Below are 15,620 nucleotides of genomic sequence, written 5' to 3'. Positions count from 1 at the left end.
ACAATAAAATACTTACCAAAATTTGGTACAAATTTCACATAAATGAATCAACTTGAATATGCATTGCTCTGTAACACCCAGTTCCAAAATTCAATTTTTATTCACTTTTTTCGTATTGTAATATATTATTTGGGATATGTAAATTTACATATTTTTTGACGGACTTGCATGTTATATACTTAATCGTGCATATATTGATTAAAATACAGCCATAGGATGACTATTTTTAATTAAATAAAGTATTTTTTATAAATTTAATTTAATTTGTAATGATAAAAACAAGATAAAAAAAAAACAAGAGATGTAAAGTAACTACACTTGTAAATTTGGTTATGTTTGGTTTATGGTATTTTAACATAAGTCAATCTTCACAAAAAGTGTAGCTTATTACATTTGATGTGTAGTGAGGGGTATGTATGGTAATTCAGGTGGTGGCAACACATGGCTATATGCCAATGGTCCAAAGGGTGTTATTGAAAGAAACCTCTATAATGCTAAAGATTAGAGTAAAAGCCTTTTTTTTTTTTTTTTGTGTGTTGTCCCCCCCCCCCCCCCCAACACACACACACACAAAAAAGAAAGAAATATATATAATAGAAGAATAATCCATAATTCATATATTATCTCATTAATAAATCTAGTATATAATTAAATGATTATGTGCACATAAATATTAATCATATCGACACATAATTGTAGATCGAATTAACATTAAATGTATAATAAGGATCATCTTGATGTCTAGTCAGCATTTTAATTGTTGAGCACTAGACCTGTTGAGCACACATATTGTCCATCAAACATTCTACAGCGCCTAATGAATTAGTACTCATTAGCATTTCTTTTCTTCTTTCAATTTCAAGACATCTCATTTATCTAAGAACAATGTGATTATGAAGTATCAATAAGGATAGTATGACATGTATACAATCTTAGTATGTGAACACTAAGTATGTATCATATGATCTCCTTATATCTATGTGAAAGACAATCACTCTATTTGGCGATACCTCTATATCACTTTTAGCCATCAAATATTTTCGCCCACATAGCAATGAGAGTTCCATTCTCTCACTATGTTGCCATATTCGGTGAGCATTTCGATCATCGTTAAGCTTATCAAATGATAGCTTGCCCACCTGGAGCTTTCAAGCATCAAACTTGCTCTTGCCCATTGCTTAAATTAACAAGAAGACTATCCTCATGTCCACTTCTCATTTGGATATGTCAACCATCATTATCTAAGTACACCTAGATAAAAGTAGCGATAGTGGCTATGACGAATTCAAATAATTTCACCTTCATGAAAAATATCTCAAAACTACACCCCCTCAAGTCGGCGTAAATAGTTCACCGTCAATTGACCTTTATAAACTATCTTTTTTGCATTTACATTTAGAAACTACATGTTTTCAATGATCTTGCTCATAGATAAAAGATCAACCTATAGTCTTAGCTTCATTCCTAGTCATTAGGGATATCAATTCCCTTTAAGCAACTATCCACTTGAAGTGTTAAGTGAAGTTAATTCGTAAAATTTGACTCATCAACATCTACATAATAATTATGGCGGATACCCATTTAGTCTCACATAGACGAGGGGGGTTTTAATGTTCTCTCCTTATTTGTGGAATTATGAAAATCATTATTCTAGTCATATAAGCACATAATTGTGGATCAAATTAACCTTAAGTAATGGAAACATGTCGATCCACCCATACGGATCAACCTCGTCTATAAGCCTATGCCTTTTATGAATCACGAACACATCGTTTTCCCCATTGATTCGAGGCCACCCCACGAACAACTTCAAGATCTACCCCACGTCAAATCTTGCTCTAAATTTTGTGCACACCACGAACGTACCTTACTCTCTTGATGGATCACTACTAGAGTAATGCATTCATTTACACACCTCAAATTCAAGGAGCCTATGGTGATGTTCCAAGAAAAAACATAAAGAGAAAAAGGGAGAGATTATTGTGATCAACTCATTTTGTATCACATTAGTGTTTATGTGTTGTCATTTGATAACAATCATGTACCCTATTTATAAGTGTACATAAACCTATCCCTAAGAGGAGTCCATATCTTAATTGAAAGACTACAAACTCTATCTTAGATAGGATTTATCCTAAATGAGTCATTATCCCAATATGTATTTGAGAGACTCAAACTCTATTTCAAAGATGAACTTATATTGGGTCACGAGTCCGCTAACTCGACCCAATATTCAACAATATGTAACAAAATGACTCTAATAAATTATAACGCAAAGCATTTTGTGGATAACAGATGTAAAACATTACTTATTTATATTGTATAAATTTATTAAAAAGAATAAGCAATATTTTATTTTAGAATTATAAAATATTTGCGAGATTGACTAGATTTTAATTTAGAAAAATAGGAAAAACAATGAACAGTTTCCGATGATTTCGAATTTTTAGGTAAACGTGGGCAATTCATATCTTTTTTCTTTGGGATGTGATGAGGATTATTTACTCAATCTCATAACTAAACAAAGGGAAAAATTATTTATTTATTTATTTCTACTCACATTATGTGCTATTTTCTTTTTTTTTGTAATGTTAAAATAGGTTGTTAGTTAAATTTCTCTCTCTCCCTTTTTTTGTTTCCTTTGGGAAAATAGGTTTAGTTATGACTTTATATTAGTGGGGTTTAAGACATGTTTGGATCGGCGATTCGCGCCTTGAATTTGCACCGTTACGCTGCCGATCTTTTGGCGCGTAATGCTTTTTAACTAATGCTCGCCACGAGGCGACAGAGACCCCATCACGCTTGCCTTGACGGTTGACTGCTCCAAAACGGATTATGTTTAATGGGCCTATTTTTGGGCTGGGCTTATCCTGCATTTGTCTCAGCCCACAAAGTTCAGCGCTTTTAGTTGATTCTCGACTACCTTTCTTCTGTATCAATTGCGCCTTCACTGTAGTTCCTCTCTCGGGTTTCCAGGCTCCGGCTTGCCTAGTTGATCTCTGTATATTTGGACGCTTCGATCGGAAATTACACGGTAAATTTATAGCTTGATTTTTTATGTTAAATTTTACGTTAATGCAACGCATGTGTTGTTCTATTTTTCCAGATTTAGAGGAATTGGTAATGTGCGGATGCTGAAATTTATAGTGAATTTTCGCGGTTCAGTTTCAGTGAAATCAGCGTTTTTAGTTTGAGTAGCTGCAGCTCTTGGTTTTGTGTAAGGGCTCTGTGATTTAGTTTTTGATTTCTGAATTACGGCTCACATAGATTGGTTGTTTTGTTAATACTTTTTTATATGGAATTGAGGTCGTTCATTTGTGTGGATTACGTGGTGATATCGAGTATTCGTTTTGTGATTTTGGCAAAAGGATTTGCACATAATAACTGCACCTCTTTTAAACTTTCAGCATTCAGGGAAAAAACTGTATGAAGATTAGCATTTACTGTTGTTGATGAGAATATTACGGAAGAATTTCGTTCTTAGTCGGATGGATCGCCAAGATTGAAAGGTATTATGCGAATTCGCTTTTTCACTTATTAGCATATGGCCATTCATGTATTTGTTCGCACTTTGTTGTCAGTATGATTGAATAATTCACAGGTATTTGCTATCCTTTTATGTGTTCCTGGCTTTTTGCTATTTGACATTATTTTCTTAATAGTAACTAATTTGCTATGAGTTATATGTGACAGAAAATAATTTCGAGGATAACACCAATATTGTGCAAGTAATTCGTGGAAGAGTCACAATTTGTGGGTGATGAGCAAGCATAATATATGCACTCCCTTTAGTATAATTCGTGTTGGTAAATTCTGGATTCAGTTTCCAGCTTATATGATCTATTCATAGAAATTGACATAACTGAGTGAACTGGTTGGACCTTTTGTGCTTGATGAACTAGTTACACATTTTCCCAGGCCCCCAACTCTGACCTTGGTACTGCAGGCTACTGCTATGCAAGAGCTTAACATAAAAAGTTTCTCCACAATGTGTTTATAACATGTAAAATTCGTATGGCATTACCATGGTTCGTCATTGTAATTGTTGTAATAGCTTAAGAGATCAGCATGTGTTAAAGAGATACAGGGGTTAGTATATTCTGCTATGCATTGTTCATGGTCGATGACGTGTTCTTGCTTCTGCTTGCCTAAATTTTATTCAACTTTTCGTTAGGGTGGCTTACATATATTGTGAAGAATCTGTCACTGTTTAGTTGCAAAAATAATAAATGTTTGGTGTACATCATAGTTATATGCTAAGGCCACTCTTAGTATTTTTATTTGCAGCAATGGGGAAGAGAACATGGGAGAAAACTTGCTAAGAGAAGCAAAGACGAACACATCCATGTTGACAGAGGTAAGTTTGTTACCAACACTAACTGGCAGAACAGACCAAACGACTGGAGGAAGAGTGTTATCATGAAAAATATACGAAATTGAATAACTTTATACTATAATATAGGGTTGATTATAACTATTTTTCCTCATGAGAGTTGTATACTTAATACACCCCCTTTTCAGAAATATCAAATATGGTGGTGTCACTATTTGTATTTATAGTATAATTGAAAAGTTTTTTCAAATGCAGAAACTCAAAAGAAAAGTTCTTTTATTATTTCAAAAGAGGAAATATATATGATTTAATTATTTATTTTTAGAGCAAGTCATTTTAATTTAACTCTATATATCTGAAATTGGATTCACATATATTTTTGGCCTATTCGCCCACGGGCCCTTGTTATCATGATCTTTATCTACAACGACGTCCACGGAATTATATTTAAAACTATTGCGTTAACAAAAAAAATATATATTTTAGAAATTCAGTAGAATAATTAATCATCTTGGAAAGTGGAAATTCTTAAGAGCGAACATTCTTAATTAATTATTAATTAATATTTTAAAGAGAAGAATAAAGTGGATACAGCCGCTTCCTGTTACTGAACCAAAGTTTGAATTCAGTTCCGAACTTGCAGAGGAGAATTATAGTTTAACTTGCCCATCTTATTACAGTATATTTCTTGACTTTCGAGACAGTTCGCACATACTTAAAACAAAAATGAGACTTAATTAAGATCTAACTAGGCTTGTAATTTATGACCTCAGATCTGATACTGGAAAAATAAATCTAGCTAGATCTTACCTATTATTAGTTTATTTGAGCTCATTCATAACCACATAATCCAATCTGTCCATCCTTTATTGTTTTGTAACTTTTAGAATTTGATGAGTAAATAAAAATTAAAACAGAGATTTTTTTTTTTTTGGAATCTTATATTAGTATTTTTTCACGCAATTTCGATGTAAACGAAAATGGACTTATCTTGTTATTTTTATCAATTTATCTATAACTACGTATTATTATTTTTATGTATTTTAATTTAATTTTCATCCCAATGGAAAGAAGTATTAGTGTCAAAATTATAAATAAAATTGATCTTTTGTACATTTAATAAAAGAAAAGGAGAAGACCAGATTTACTTCATACAGTTGCCATGTGTTGACTACTCCAAGCTGCCACCATTTCAGCAGCCGCAGTCCAAGCAGCCCCCTTAGACCTTCAGGCTTCAACCTCCCACATTTATGGAGATTTTTCTTCTCCGAATAATCAAGATTAATTAATACAAGAATAAAACAGTCATCATCATCCCAAAAATATACCAAAAAATTTTTAAAAAGAAAACGATGCCGTGGTTCAGAAATTTTATCCAGCTCTCCGCCACTTTCAGTAAACAGTCGCCGTCGTCGTCGCCGCGCAGAGCAGCGGCGGCGATATTCGTTACTCGTTCGCCGTCACTCACCCAGTTGTTGCGGCATTTCAGCACCCACCCTCAAGAGAAGTATCCCGGTCTGGGGCCCACGAAGGGGGACGAGAAGCCAAGAGTGGTGGTTCTGGGTTCGGGTTGGGCCGGGTGCAGGCTCATCAAGGATATTGATACCAAGATTTATGATGTTGTCTGTGTCTCACCCAGAAATCACATGGTGTTCACTCCACTCCTCGCTTCCACTTGTGTAGGAACGCTTGAGTTCCGGTCGGTTGCTGAGCCGATCGGGAGGATCCAGCCCGCCATTTCGAGAGAACCCGGTTCTTATTTCTTCTTGGCTAATTGTACTGGGGTTGACTTCCAGAATCACCAGGTATTCCCTTTTTGTGATTGTTTGAGAAGGAGAGAGTGTTTCCTGTTTGTTTTGATTTTCGTGCTTCTTTTTTTTTCTCTCTGTGGAGAAGTAAAGAACTTCAAATTAGTATCCGGTACTTCATTGATTACTTTCTTGGACATGATAGTGTAGTTCTAAGTAAAGCTTGGAGTAGGAATTTCATGAATTTTGCTGATGTATTTGTCAAATGTTTGTACTATCATCTTCGAATAAATGGGAGACCTTTGCATCTGTTATGGATCCTTGTTTAAGAAGGATGATAGGGTGAGATATGAAATTAATTTTGAACAGATGAAATATTGGAAGAATGTCGACTTCTTGGAGTAAGTCAAGATATTTTATCTTGGAAATAAAAGAAGTCCCTGAAACCAAAAAGGAAAAATGGAGAAAGAAGCAGCGGCAGAAGAGGAAGACATTCGTTTCAAAAGGAACTATTGGCATTCTGCTAGTCTTAAGATAGTTATAAGGAAGGTTTTCTTGAGCAATAGGCTAATGAAAAAGTTATTCTCTATCCTGTGGTTATAAAGTAGGTGATGTTTTTGGTTTTGCATTGTGGCCCTTCGTAATTGTAGCCAGTGCAAAATGTCCTCATGAAGTCTGAAAAGCATCAACATTTGGTACATAACTCGTAAAGGAATTACATTGGTACATAATAATGAGTAAGTGCTGATGAGCAAAAAGATTTAACCAGCGGAACATATAATAAAAAATGGGAGCGTACATATGTTGTGGTTTTCTTATCGCTTTTATCTGTGTTCGCGTAGTGTACACTCGGTCATGCTTATAAGTACCTCTGCTAGCTTCATATGTGGAACATGAAAATTCTAATTCTGGAAATAGTGTGCAAGCTCTAGAAAAATCTCTGTATGTAATATGCTAAAAGATATAGTCTAACTTGCGTGCTCTACATGTCCGCCGAATTGCTTGGATCAGTGGTTGGAAAAATTCTCAGGTTGGTTTGGTGATATCTTCTAACTCTGGTTATATGATTATTCAATTTTGTTTTCTGGAATGGCTTCCTGAACATATTTTATTTTTCCTTTCTGTGTTCCCACATTTTTTTCCACATAGGTTTGTTTCTTGTTTTTGGTATGAAACAACCTTATGTATTGCTATCTTGGGGTGCTCATGAATTTGCTCAATAAAACCGACATGTGTACCAAAGATGGAAGATTTGGAACTATTGTTTGCTTGTCATAATGTTAACCCAATCTATAAATAGTAATTCATAGTTCAATGTAATGATTGAAACAAACTCAATTTATGAAATTCATAGTTAACACCAAATAGCTTACCTTTGCCCTCAAGAATTGCTTAGCTATGGAGCTAACTGACCTGCCCGAGCTGATAATCTTAGGGATAAAATTGAGTAAGGTGTTGTCTTCCCTGTACTGTAGCTAAGCTAGCTGCCAGAGACAATAGTGTTCTTGTAATGACTGACCATAGGGAAGGAATGAATCCATGTCGAAATTGTATCTTGTTTCTGAAATCTAGAGCACGGCCTCATCCAGAGTTCGATAAAAGTGCAATTGTCAAGTGCCATGGAATACATAATCACTTCATTGAAACTCTGATATTGACCTTTTATCTATATTGAAGTGTGGCCTAATTTTAGAAAGCTCAAATCGTCATGCTAGGTTCACTGCCAAACTGTCACTGAAGGTGTGGAAACCTTAGATCCATGGAACTTCAAAGTTGCATACGACAAGCTAGTAATTGCTTCTGGAGCACAGGCTTCTACATTTGGAATTAAGGGTGCAAATGAACATGCAACCTTTCTTCGTGAAGTTCATCATGCTCAGGAGATCAGGAGGAAACTGCTGCTAAATCTGATGCTGTCAGATGTGCCAGGTATCAGAAAATCTAGATATTAAACCTTAACTGAATGATGCGTAAAGAGCTAAACTTTTTCTAATTAGCTGTTGAGTTGGGTATTAAAACAGGAATAACTGATGAAGAGAAGCGTAGGCTTCTGCATTGTGTTGTTGTTGGAGGTGGTCCCACAGGAGTTGAGTTCAGTGGAGAACTTAGTGACTTTATACAGAAGGATGTTCATCAAAGATACGCACATGTGAAAGATTATATTCATGTTACTCTGGTTGAGGTTAGGCTGAAAAAACTTGCGTAGATTTACTGTGATAAAATCTCTGTTGTCTTCTAGCTCTCATCTGTTACAGGGATAATGTAGATGCTTTCTGCATAGTTGGAGTCAAACTCATTGAATTGAATCTTATGTCCTCAATCTTATGTTTCTCACCTTGCAGGCAAATGAGATTCTATCATCCTTCGATGATCGCCTCAGAAAATATGCAATTAAGCAATTGACCAAGGTGAGGAATTACTGATTATGGGATATGCATTTAGATATTATCCAATATCACAATTCTTGATGACAACTTTTTAAGCATATTGCATCAGAACTGAATCAAATAAGCAGCTATTGAGAAAGAAATTATTTTGTGTTTGACTTAATCACAGTAAAGACACTTTGCTTATGCTCATCTTCTGCTTTAGCATGCCCCCTTTATTTTCTGTGTTTGGTAATGGCTTTGGTGAGATTGATTGTCCTTTGCCACGGATTTCACATGTTCATCATAGTTGTGCGCTATTAACTATAATTTTACTGAGGAATGTGAGAGCAGCGATGGAGGAACAAGAATGTGACAACTTATGTGTTACTCAGCATAAGTTCTGTTCTAATTTGATATCCTTGAACCCGGAAAAAATCCAGCATCTACCTCGGTTTCGTAAATTATCCCTGCTCTAGTGGTTGTTTGGCTAGTGTTAGTCTTCTATATGCCGTCAGGAATCCTATACGGTTAGGTAGGGAACATTTTGCTCCCCTGTGCAAGCATGCAGTATCGTGCATTTGCTAGTTATATCCTGTTAAAAATAACCAGCAGGTTTCTTCCTTTTCTAAATTTTGCTCATCAATCCACCAAGTTCTAGTGTTAGTTTGTTCTGGGGAATGGTTTAAATTGTATTCTTTACAATGTTTACTTGCCATCCTGAATTCCTTTTACCAATTTCTGGATATATAGCATTCACTTTTTTATGTTAATTTGTGGATCTATTTGATATTTACACACCAGTTTCTCAGTCAGGAGTTCGTCTTGTCCGTGGAATTGTGAAGGATGTCCAAGCTGAAAAGATAATTCTTAGCGACGATACTGAGATTCCATATGGTGTTTTAGTGTGGTCCACAGGGGTTGGTCCTTCAGCATTCGTGAATTCCCTGGAAATTCCTAAAGCACCTGGCGGAAGGTATATTTTGGCTCTAAAGGATATCTGTTAGTTGTTTTCTTCCAATATGTAGTTTTTGGCTATAAATTTAAGCTTCTCAAAAGATTGTGATGGAAACTCTTTGGAACTTGGGCACTCTTTAAAGGAGCCGGCGGTTTTTATATATGCTAAATGTCTTTGTATGTATCTGAAGAGAAATTTAGCTTGCGGATATAGGACCAGCACAGAGGACATCTATTTAATAGAACCTGTGTCCCTGTGAACTATTTTCTGATGCTCTTGCCTCTTAGATTTCTTATGAATTTCATTGATTCTCCCCTTACTCCAGACTTCCATTTGTATGTAGAGTGATCACTATGATCTAGTTCAATGTGTATGCATGCAACTCTTACTTCTAGTGGCCTCTTTTGCTTACTATTATCACGGAGTTGATAGATATATACTTGCTCTATTCATTTTTAGTCTGCATTTTTTCACAATTTCCTGAAACAATCGTCATGGTTTTTTTTTTCTGTTTTTAATTGAACCCATCTAATAAAATTCTCGATATGTCCAATTTCCTTTACTGAAGGGTGAATGGAGTTCATGTTACTGCAGGATTGGCATTGATGAATGGCAACGTGTCCCTTCTGTCCAGGACGTGTTTGCAATTGGTGACTGCAGTGGGTTTCTTGAAAATACTGGCAGGCCCGTTCTACCAGCCTTAGCCCAGGTATGCTACTGGATACTGTCAGATATGCTTTTCAGAAATCGATGGAGTTATGAACATCTCAGATTGATTTGGGACTTAATCATCACTCGTCGTTTTCCTGATGGATGACTGCTTGATTACCATGCGAATGTATAGTATCATCTATAAGATCAGAGAAATCTTCCTTAGGACCAAAACCTGAATATTCACTCATCATTTTCATACAATTATGTTAACAGCACTGTCTAAAGTAGTACCAAGTTTTTACAGTATTTACAACTTGACTGTGTTATGTAGAAACCAAAAGTGGGCTAATTGAAAATATGCTTGTACCGCACTTCAGAACCATCCAATTCAAGTGTCCTAAATGCCTAATTGAGATAACATTTGTTTCAGGTGGCAGAACGACAGGGAAAATATCTTGCAAAACTGTTGAACCACTTAGGCAAGGCCGGTGGTGGACGTGCTGATGCTGCAAAAGAGTTGGATTTTGGGAGCCCGTTTGTGTATAGGCATTTGGGGAGCATGGCTACCATTGGGAGGTACAAGGCCCTTGTTGACCTCAGGCAGAGCAAGGTTAAGATTTCCTCCCTTTTTCATGAAAAATAACTTTAACTACTAAAAAAACCTGCCACAAGTGGCCCAAATCATTTCATCTTTTGTCATCAGGAAGGAAAAGGTCTGTCGCTGGCCGGATTCGTCAGCTGGTTCATTTGGCGCTCGGCATATCTCACTCGTGTCGTAAGCTGGAGGAACCGATTTTACGTAGCCATCAACTGGTTGACGACTTTTGTGTTTGGTCGTGATATAAGTCGGATATAGACACGAGCACGTTCTTGTTGTCTTGTTCACTCCAGAATAGATGGTGAAACACTATGGCTCGGATCAGGACATTACCGTATATCTGTACCACGTGGTCTTTCTATTTAGTTCCACTTCCGACCAGGAGTTGGAAAAGACTGGGGAGTTGCAAAACTCAACAACAGTCAGCTTCGTACAGTGTGATCAAGAAGCAATGTGTTAGGTATACTTCTGGGTAGGACTACACACACGATTGAACTTCGTGAAAGTTTTCCTTTGTGAATTATTTTGTTAAGTTATTTGGTGTATATCAGATTGGACTATTTATATATCGTCCAGTGTTTTGATAAAATCAAGTGGGTAAATATTTGCAAACATCCCATAAGGCTTACGGCTTCTGATTTTGTTCAGTTTTTTGTAATTTAAAAATTATTGGTGTATCAAATCAACTTTTGATATTTGAAAAGTAATAAACGATATAATAAATTATATCTATAAAAACACATTTATCAAAACAATATTCTAAAAAAGAACAATAAGAAAAAGGTATGTTGAATAATAACATAATTTTATTAAAAATTTATAGTGTTAGGTGATTTGCTTATGTAGTCACACTTCATTCATTTCATGAACTGAAAAAGGCTCCTGCTGCTGCTGTTGCTCTCCAAACTGAAAAAGACATTCCCCTGACTAATTCAAAACCCAACCTAATCCGACTCTGTCTGTTCCAGTGCTAACGCAGTCCTATATTCACAAGATTTTGTCTTTCCGATATTACCTGAAATTCGATCTAATTTTATAATCACTTTTTATCTTTATAAAATTATAGGTACACCCTATTGTAATATTAATATAATATACTTTTTGCCTTTGTCAAATTATAAGTACATCTTTTAAAGGGTGTTCGTGCAATATACTGCAAGGAATGTTTGTGTAAAATTTCACAAAAAAGATACTTATAACTACAATTACAATTTCAAAAATTATATTTCATACTTTTGTATATAACAGATAATTATGTAATTAGACTTCATATCTGGAATGTCCATTTAATTTACCCTAAAAAATATGATTGATTTTGATAGATCATCTGCCAGCCTTAACATTTAATTTCTAATTTCGTTGCATCACCAATATTAAAAATGAGAGATACCCTACCGGTACTCCAATAGTTTGCAAAACCCTGTAATAATTCTTGAAGTTGCAATCATCAATTTCAAGTTCGTGGGGACAATTAATTAGCATGTTAATCGAGTTCCGATGTAAGTCGTCATAGCTTTCGGAGTCCATCTTCCTGTAGCATGATCCTAAAATTATGCTGTGTAACTCATCAGAAATCGAGACTAAGATCAAAGCCTAAAAAACACACACACACATACACAATATGTATATATGCTTTATTAAGTATAGTTCTCTCTTTTGAAAAAAAAAAGTTTAGATCGTATTAAATTTGAAAATATTTAACCAATTCTAAATGTTCATATCGTGAGAGTTAGACAGAGTGAATTATTATTAACTTATAATACATTTCTATAAAGTGAAGATCTATATATTCTCGATATGGGGTCTAATAAATTATAAAGTAAAGATCAAAACATCCTTGAAAATTGTGAAAATTACGTAATAATAAAACAGAATTCCTCTGTTTCTATTCGGATGGAGTCAGCTCGCATTACATTATTCATAATCTAATACATAAGATACGTACTAGTTATAAGATCAACGAAACTCAATCCAACAGATCATATGCATATATATATATATTGACGTGAGTAATTCATCTGTCAAACCTTTTCATAACCACCACACTGATTTGAATGCTAGAAAATATATCATTGTCCTATCAATGTATCGTGATTGTGATTTTCTAAGGTAAGATAATAATAAGATTTTAAATCAAGATAACCCTAGCTACTTCACAACCTTAAAGTACAATGCGTTCTAGTTCAAATCAGTCCTCGATGAGATTCAAATATATACAAAATATTAGTGAAAAAATTTAGCCATTAATGGACCACCCATGATGTTAGATTCTTGCTACTTAATCTCTACATTACATTAAACCTCTGCATATATGTTTCCTTTTGGGCAACAAAGTTCTTGGTATGTTAAGTACCACAAACTTTGGAGGAACCAAAACACTCATCCTTACCATCAACCACTTAAATTATTAATCTCTACGTAGCTATGTCAACACTCATTGAACTCTGTCTTCCTTTGCCTTTACACAATCCACACACATTTCTTTATGCTTATATTTTTCTTCTCTTTTAAGGTTCAATCATCACAAGATACTACAAAGACAGGTGAACAACTTTTCTTTCCTGTTCAAGTCCTTGTATTATATATTTATATCACATTGACACCCATTGGGGCCAAATTAGTATTTTTGGGATATAAGTTTGCTTATGTTATGAAAGTAGCATGATCAAGTCAAGACCTAATTTTGATCCCTAAACTTTACATCTTACTATGATTGCCCCTCGGACTTTATGTCGAAATTTCTTGACACCCACTACAGGAAAAGAAACACTAAATCCAAAAGTCCTCGGGGCGTTTTGGTCATTTGAAGACAAGGATGAAGATGAAACTGAGAAGTTATCAAGAAGATGAAATAAATGTTGGGAACCAAGAGAAGTAAAAGAGTTGCAACTTATGCATGTATACACATATAAACCCTAGATAGAAAAATTATATTTAATATTTTTGAGGTTATATCTAATTATAAATTTATTTATTTTGTTTAATGAAATTATAAATATACATCTTGATGTTGTAGTTGTAATAAAGAATATAATTTTTAGTGGCAAAATTTTACACAAATACCCTTTAAGATGAATTACGCTAACACCCCTTTAGGATTGTACCTGTAATTTTTCAAAGAACACATGCTTTACACTAACATCCCCTCAAGGATGTACTTGTAATTTTTCAAAAAATATACGTGGTACTTATGTAATTAGGTCTAACATCAGGTTTATGTATGTAATTTACCATAAAACAAAATTTAGTTTGATTCTATAATTTGAATTAATCTTTATAATTATATTCTATTTCACTTTTATATGTACAAAATTTATAATACTTATACATTTCAATGAAGATTTTATATTTTTAATACATCTATATAAAAAGTAAAACATAAGATGAAATATCAATTTAGACAGACTTAACAAAATTTAGACCAGAAATTTTCTTATCACCATAAGATGATAAATTGCAAATTCTAATATTCGATATAATTTCAAATTAAGATGACATAAAATTATAATATGATCAAGAACTTTAAACTAATACCCAAAAATACAAAAAAAAAAAATAATAATAATTATAATAAACCAACCATGAACGGCCTGGTGATAAAGCTCAAACATCAACATGGCAGTCCATAATCAGTTGATATTTGATAGCAGACCCAACCACGACGGCGTTACTTCTGTCTCCGAAATTTATGTACGCCGGACAGTTCACGTACAGATGATACTTCCCGGAGATGAACGTCCCCACTTTCCACCTGATTCTGCCGTCCACTCTGATGTAAACCAGCACCGTTCCCGCCATCTGATCCTGGTTCAGGGACACGGCTAGGTACGGCGCCACCGGGACGGTGTTTCCGTACAGAAAGGGAGACCAGACGGTGATGTCCTTGTGGCCCTGATAGGATGTGGGGAGCTGCGTGGCGAGCGTGATTTGCTGGCTGTGGTAGGAGGCGTAGACGTCCAGCTTGTCGTAGTAAATGCCGATTCTGTCGTTGGGGTTGCGGGCGGAGAGGGTCATTTGGAAGTTGGAGGTGAGGAAGTTGGGCGGGGTGACGTTGAAGGCGTAGACGGTGACGTCCTGGAGGACGAAATGGGGCTTGGTGGGGCGGAGGATGAGCCAGACGAGGAGGATTATGAAGAGGACGGCGACGACGAAGCCGAGGAAGGCCGCGAAGAGGCGGCGGTAGAGCTTTCTCCGGTCATCCTCATGGTGGCCGCAGTCCTTGGCCGTCATGTTGTAGCGACGGCGGCGATGGTGGTGGAGGAAGTTAATGCGGTGAGAGAATTGTGTAAGTAAAGTTAGTAATTGTGGAGAGAGTCGTATGTGCGTAAGTTATGTCTCATTTATAACACACACTTGCTGCCACTTCCATTTTTTTAATTCTAAATTATTAATTATTAAATAATATATTGTAATTACAAAAATTCATATTATATATAAAATGTTTCATGAACATTATATAAATTAAAAAACGAACGAGCTATCAATATTTCCAATAAAAAATAAAACAAAACATTTGAAGACAAAAATTTGATTTATTTAAATATTTACATAATAAATACAATTTACTTCAATATTTGCGTATAATCAATATGGTCAATTCAAATTAAAATTTCTCAAGGTAAATTATATATATATATATATATAATATCGTATTACATTTATCAGTAGTTGACACATATTTAAAATTTGAGTCGAACAAAATACATTATTACTTATAATAACTAGCAGGTTATAAAAGATTAGAACTTCTTTGATAGGTTACGTAGATTAATATTTGACCTTAATTTTTGAAAGAGATACCTAAACTACATCAACTTAGGTACACTAATTTTACACTTAAGGGGGTGGGCTGGTTGAATTTTTTATTTCAATTAATTTATAAACACAGCGTGTATAAATATTATATTATTTATTTTATTTATAAATAATCATATACACAATGAATCTTGTTATTTTTTTTTCA

The 15,620-nt window shown here is 34.8% G+C and overlaps 2 protein-coding genes across 5 annotated transcripts; one reads left to right on the top strand and one right to left on the bottom strand.

Annotated features, from left to right (window-relative positions):
- Positions 2,921-11,269, top strand: LOC105171018 (internal alternative NAD(P)H-ubiquinone oxidoreductase A1, mitochondrial). 4 transcript variants are annotated; one of them, XM_020696866.1, is made up of 12 exons: positions 2,951-3,034; positions 3,107-3,217; positions 3,408-3,509; positions 4,288-4,357; positions 5,823-6,138; positions 7,797-8,010; positions 8,103-8,263; positions 8,424-8,489; positions 9,260-9,423; positions 10,000-10,114; positions 10,490-10,669; positions 10,763-11,269. In XM_020696866.1, the coding sequence occupies exons 5-12, from the start codon at positions 5,980-5,982 to the stop codon at positions 10,913-10,915; spliced, it is 1,212 nt and encodes a 403-aa protein (XP_020552525.1). In that variant the 5' UTR covers positions 2,951-3,034; positions 3,107-3,217; positions 3,408-3,509; positions 4,288-4,357; positions 5,823-5,979; the 3' UTR covers positions 10,916-11,269. The 4 variants fall into 4 exon arrangements, with proteins under 4 accessions (XP_020552524.1, XP_020552525.1, XP_020552526.1 ...); XM_020696865.1 differs by lacking the exon at positions 3,107-3,217 and having other exon boundaries at positions 2,921-3,034; XM_020696867.1 differs by lacking the exons at positions 2,951-3,034; positions 3,107-3,217; positions 3,408-3,509 and having other exon boundaries at positions 4,273-4,357.
- LOC105171017 (NDR1/HIN1-like protein 1) lies at positions 14,211-14,985 on the bottom strand. Its single transcript, XM_011092010.2, has one exon. It carries the CDS (start codon positions 14,885-14,887, stop codon positions 14,261-14,263), a length of 627 nt encoding a protein of 208 aa, XP_011090312.1. The 5' UTR covers positions 14,888-14,985; the 3' UTR covers positions 14,211-14,260.

Source organism: Sesamum indicum, linkage group LG9 (genome assembly GCF_000512975.1).
Source record: "Sesamum indicum cultivar Zhongzhi No. 13 linkage group LG9, S_indicum_v1.0, whole genome shotgun sequence".
Classification (NCBI taxonomy): Eukaryota; Viridiplantae; Streptophyta; class Magnoliopsida; order Lamiales; family Pedaliaceae; genus Sesamum; species Sesamum indicum.
The sequence above is the reverse complement of the archived record's forward strand: the minus strand, read 5'-3'. Positions and strand labels throughout refer to the sequence as shown.

Excerpts from the sequence above, each read along its gene's own strand:
- LOC105171018 (XM_011092011.2), top strand. The coding sequence starts at position 5,686 with ATGCCGTGGTTCAGAAATTTTATCCAGCTCTCCGCCACTTTCAGTAAA. Across the intron at positions 8,011-8,102 it reads GATGCTGTCAGATGTGCCAG|GAATAACTGATGAAGAGAAG; the intron begins GTATCAGAAAAT and ends GTATTAAAACAG. Across the intron at positions 9,424-9,999 it reads CCTAAAGCACCTGGCGGAAG|GATTGGCATTGATGAATGGC; the intron begins GTATATTTTGGC and ends ATGTTACTGCAG.
- LOC105171017 (XM_011092010.2), bottom strand. The coding sequence starts at position 14,887 with ATGACGGCCAAGGACTGCGGCCACCATGAGGATGACCGGAGAAAGCTC.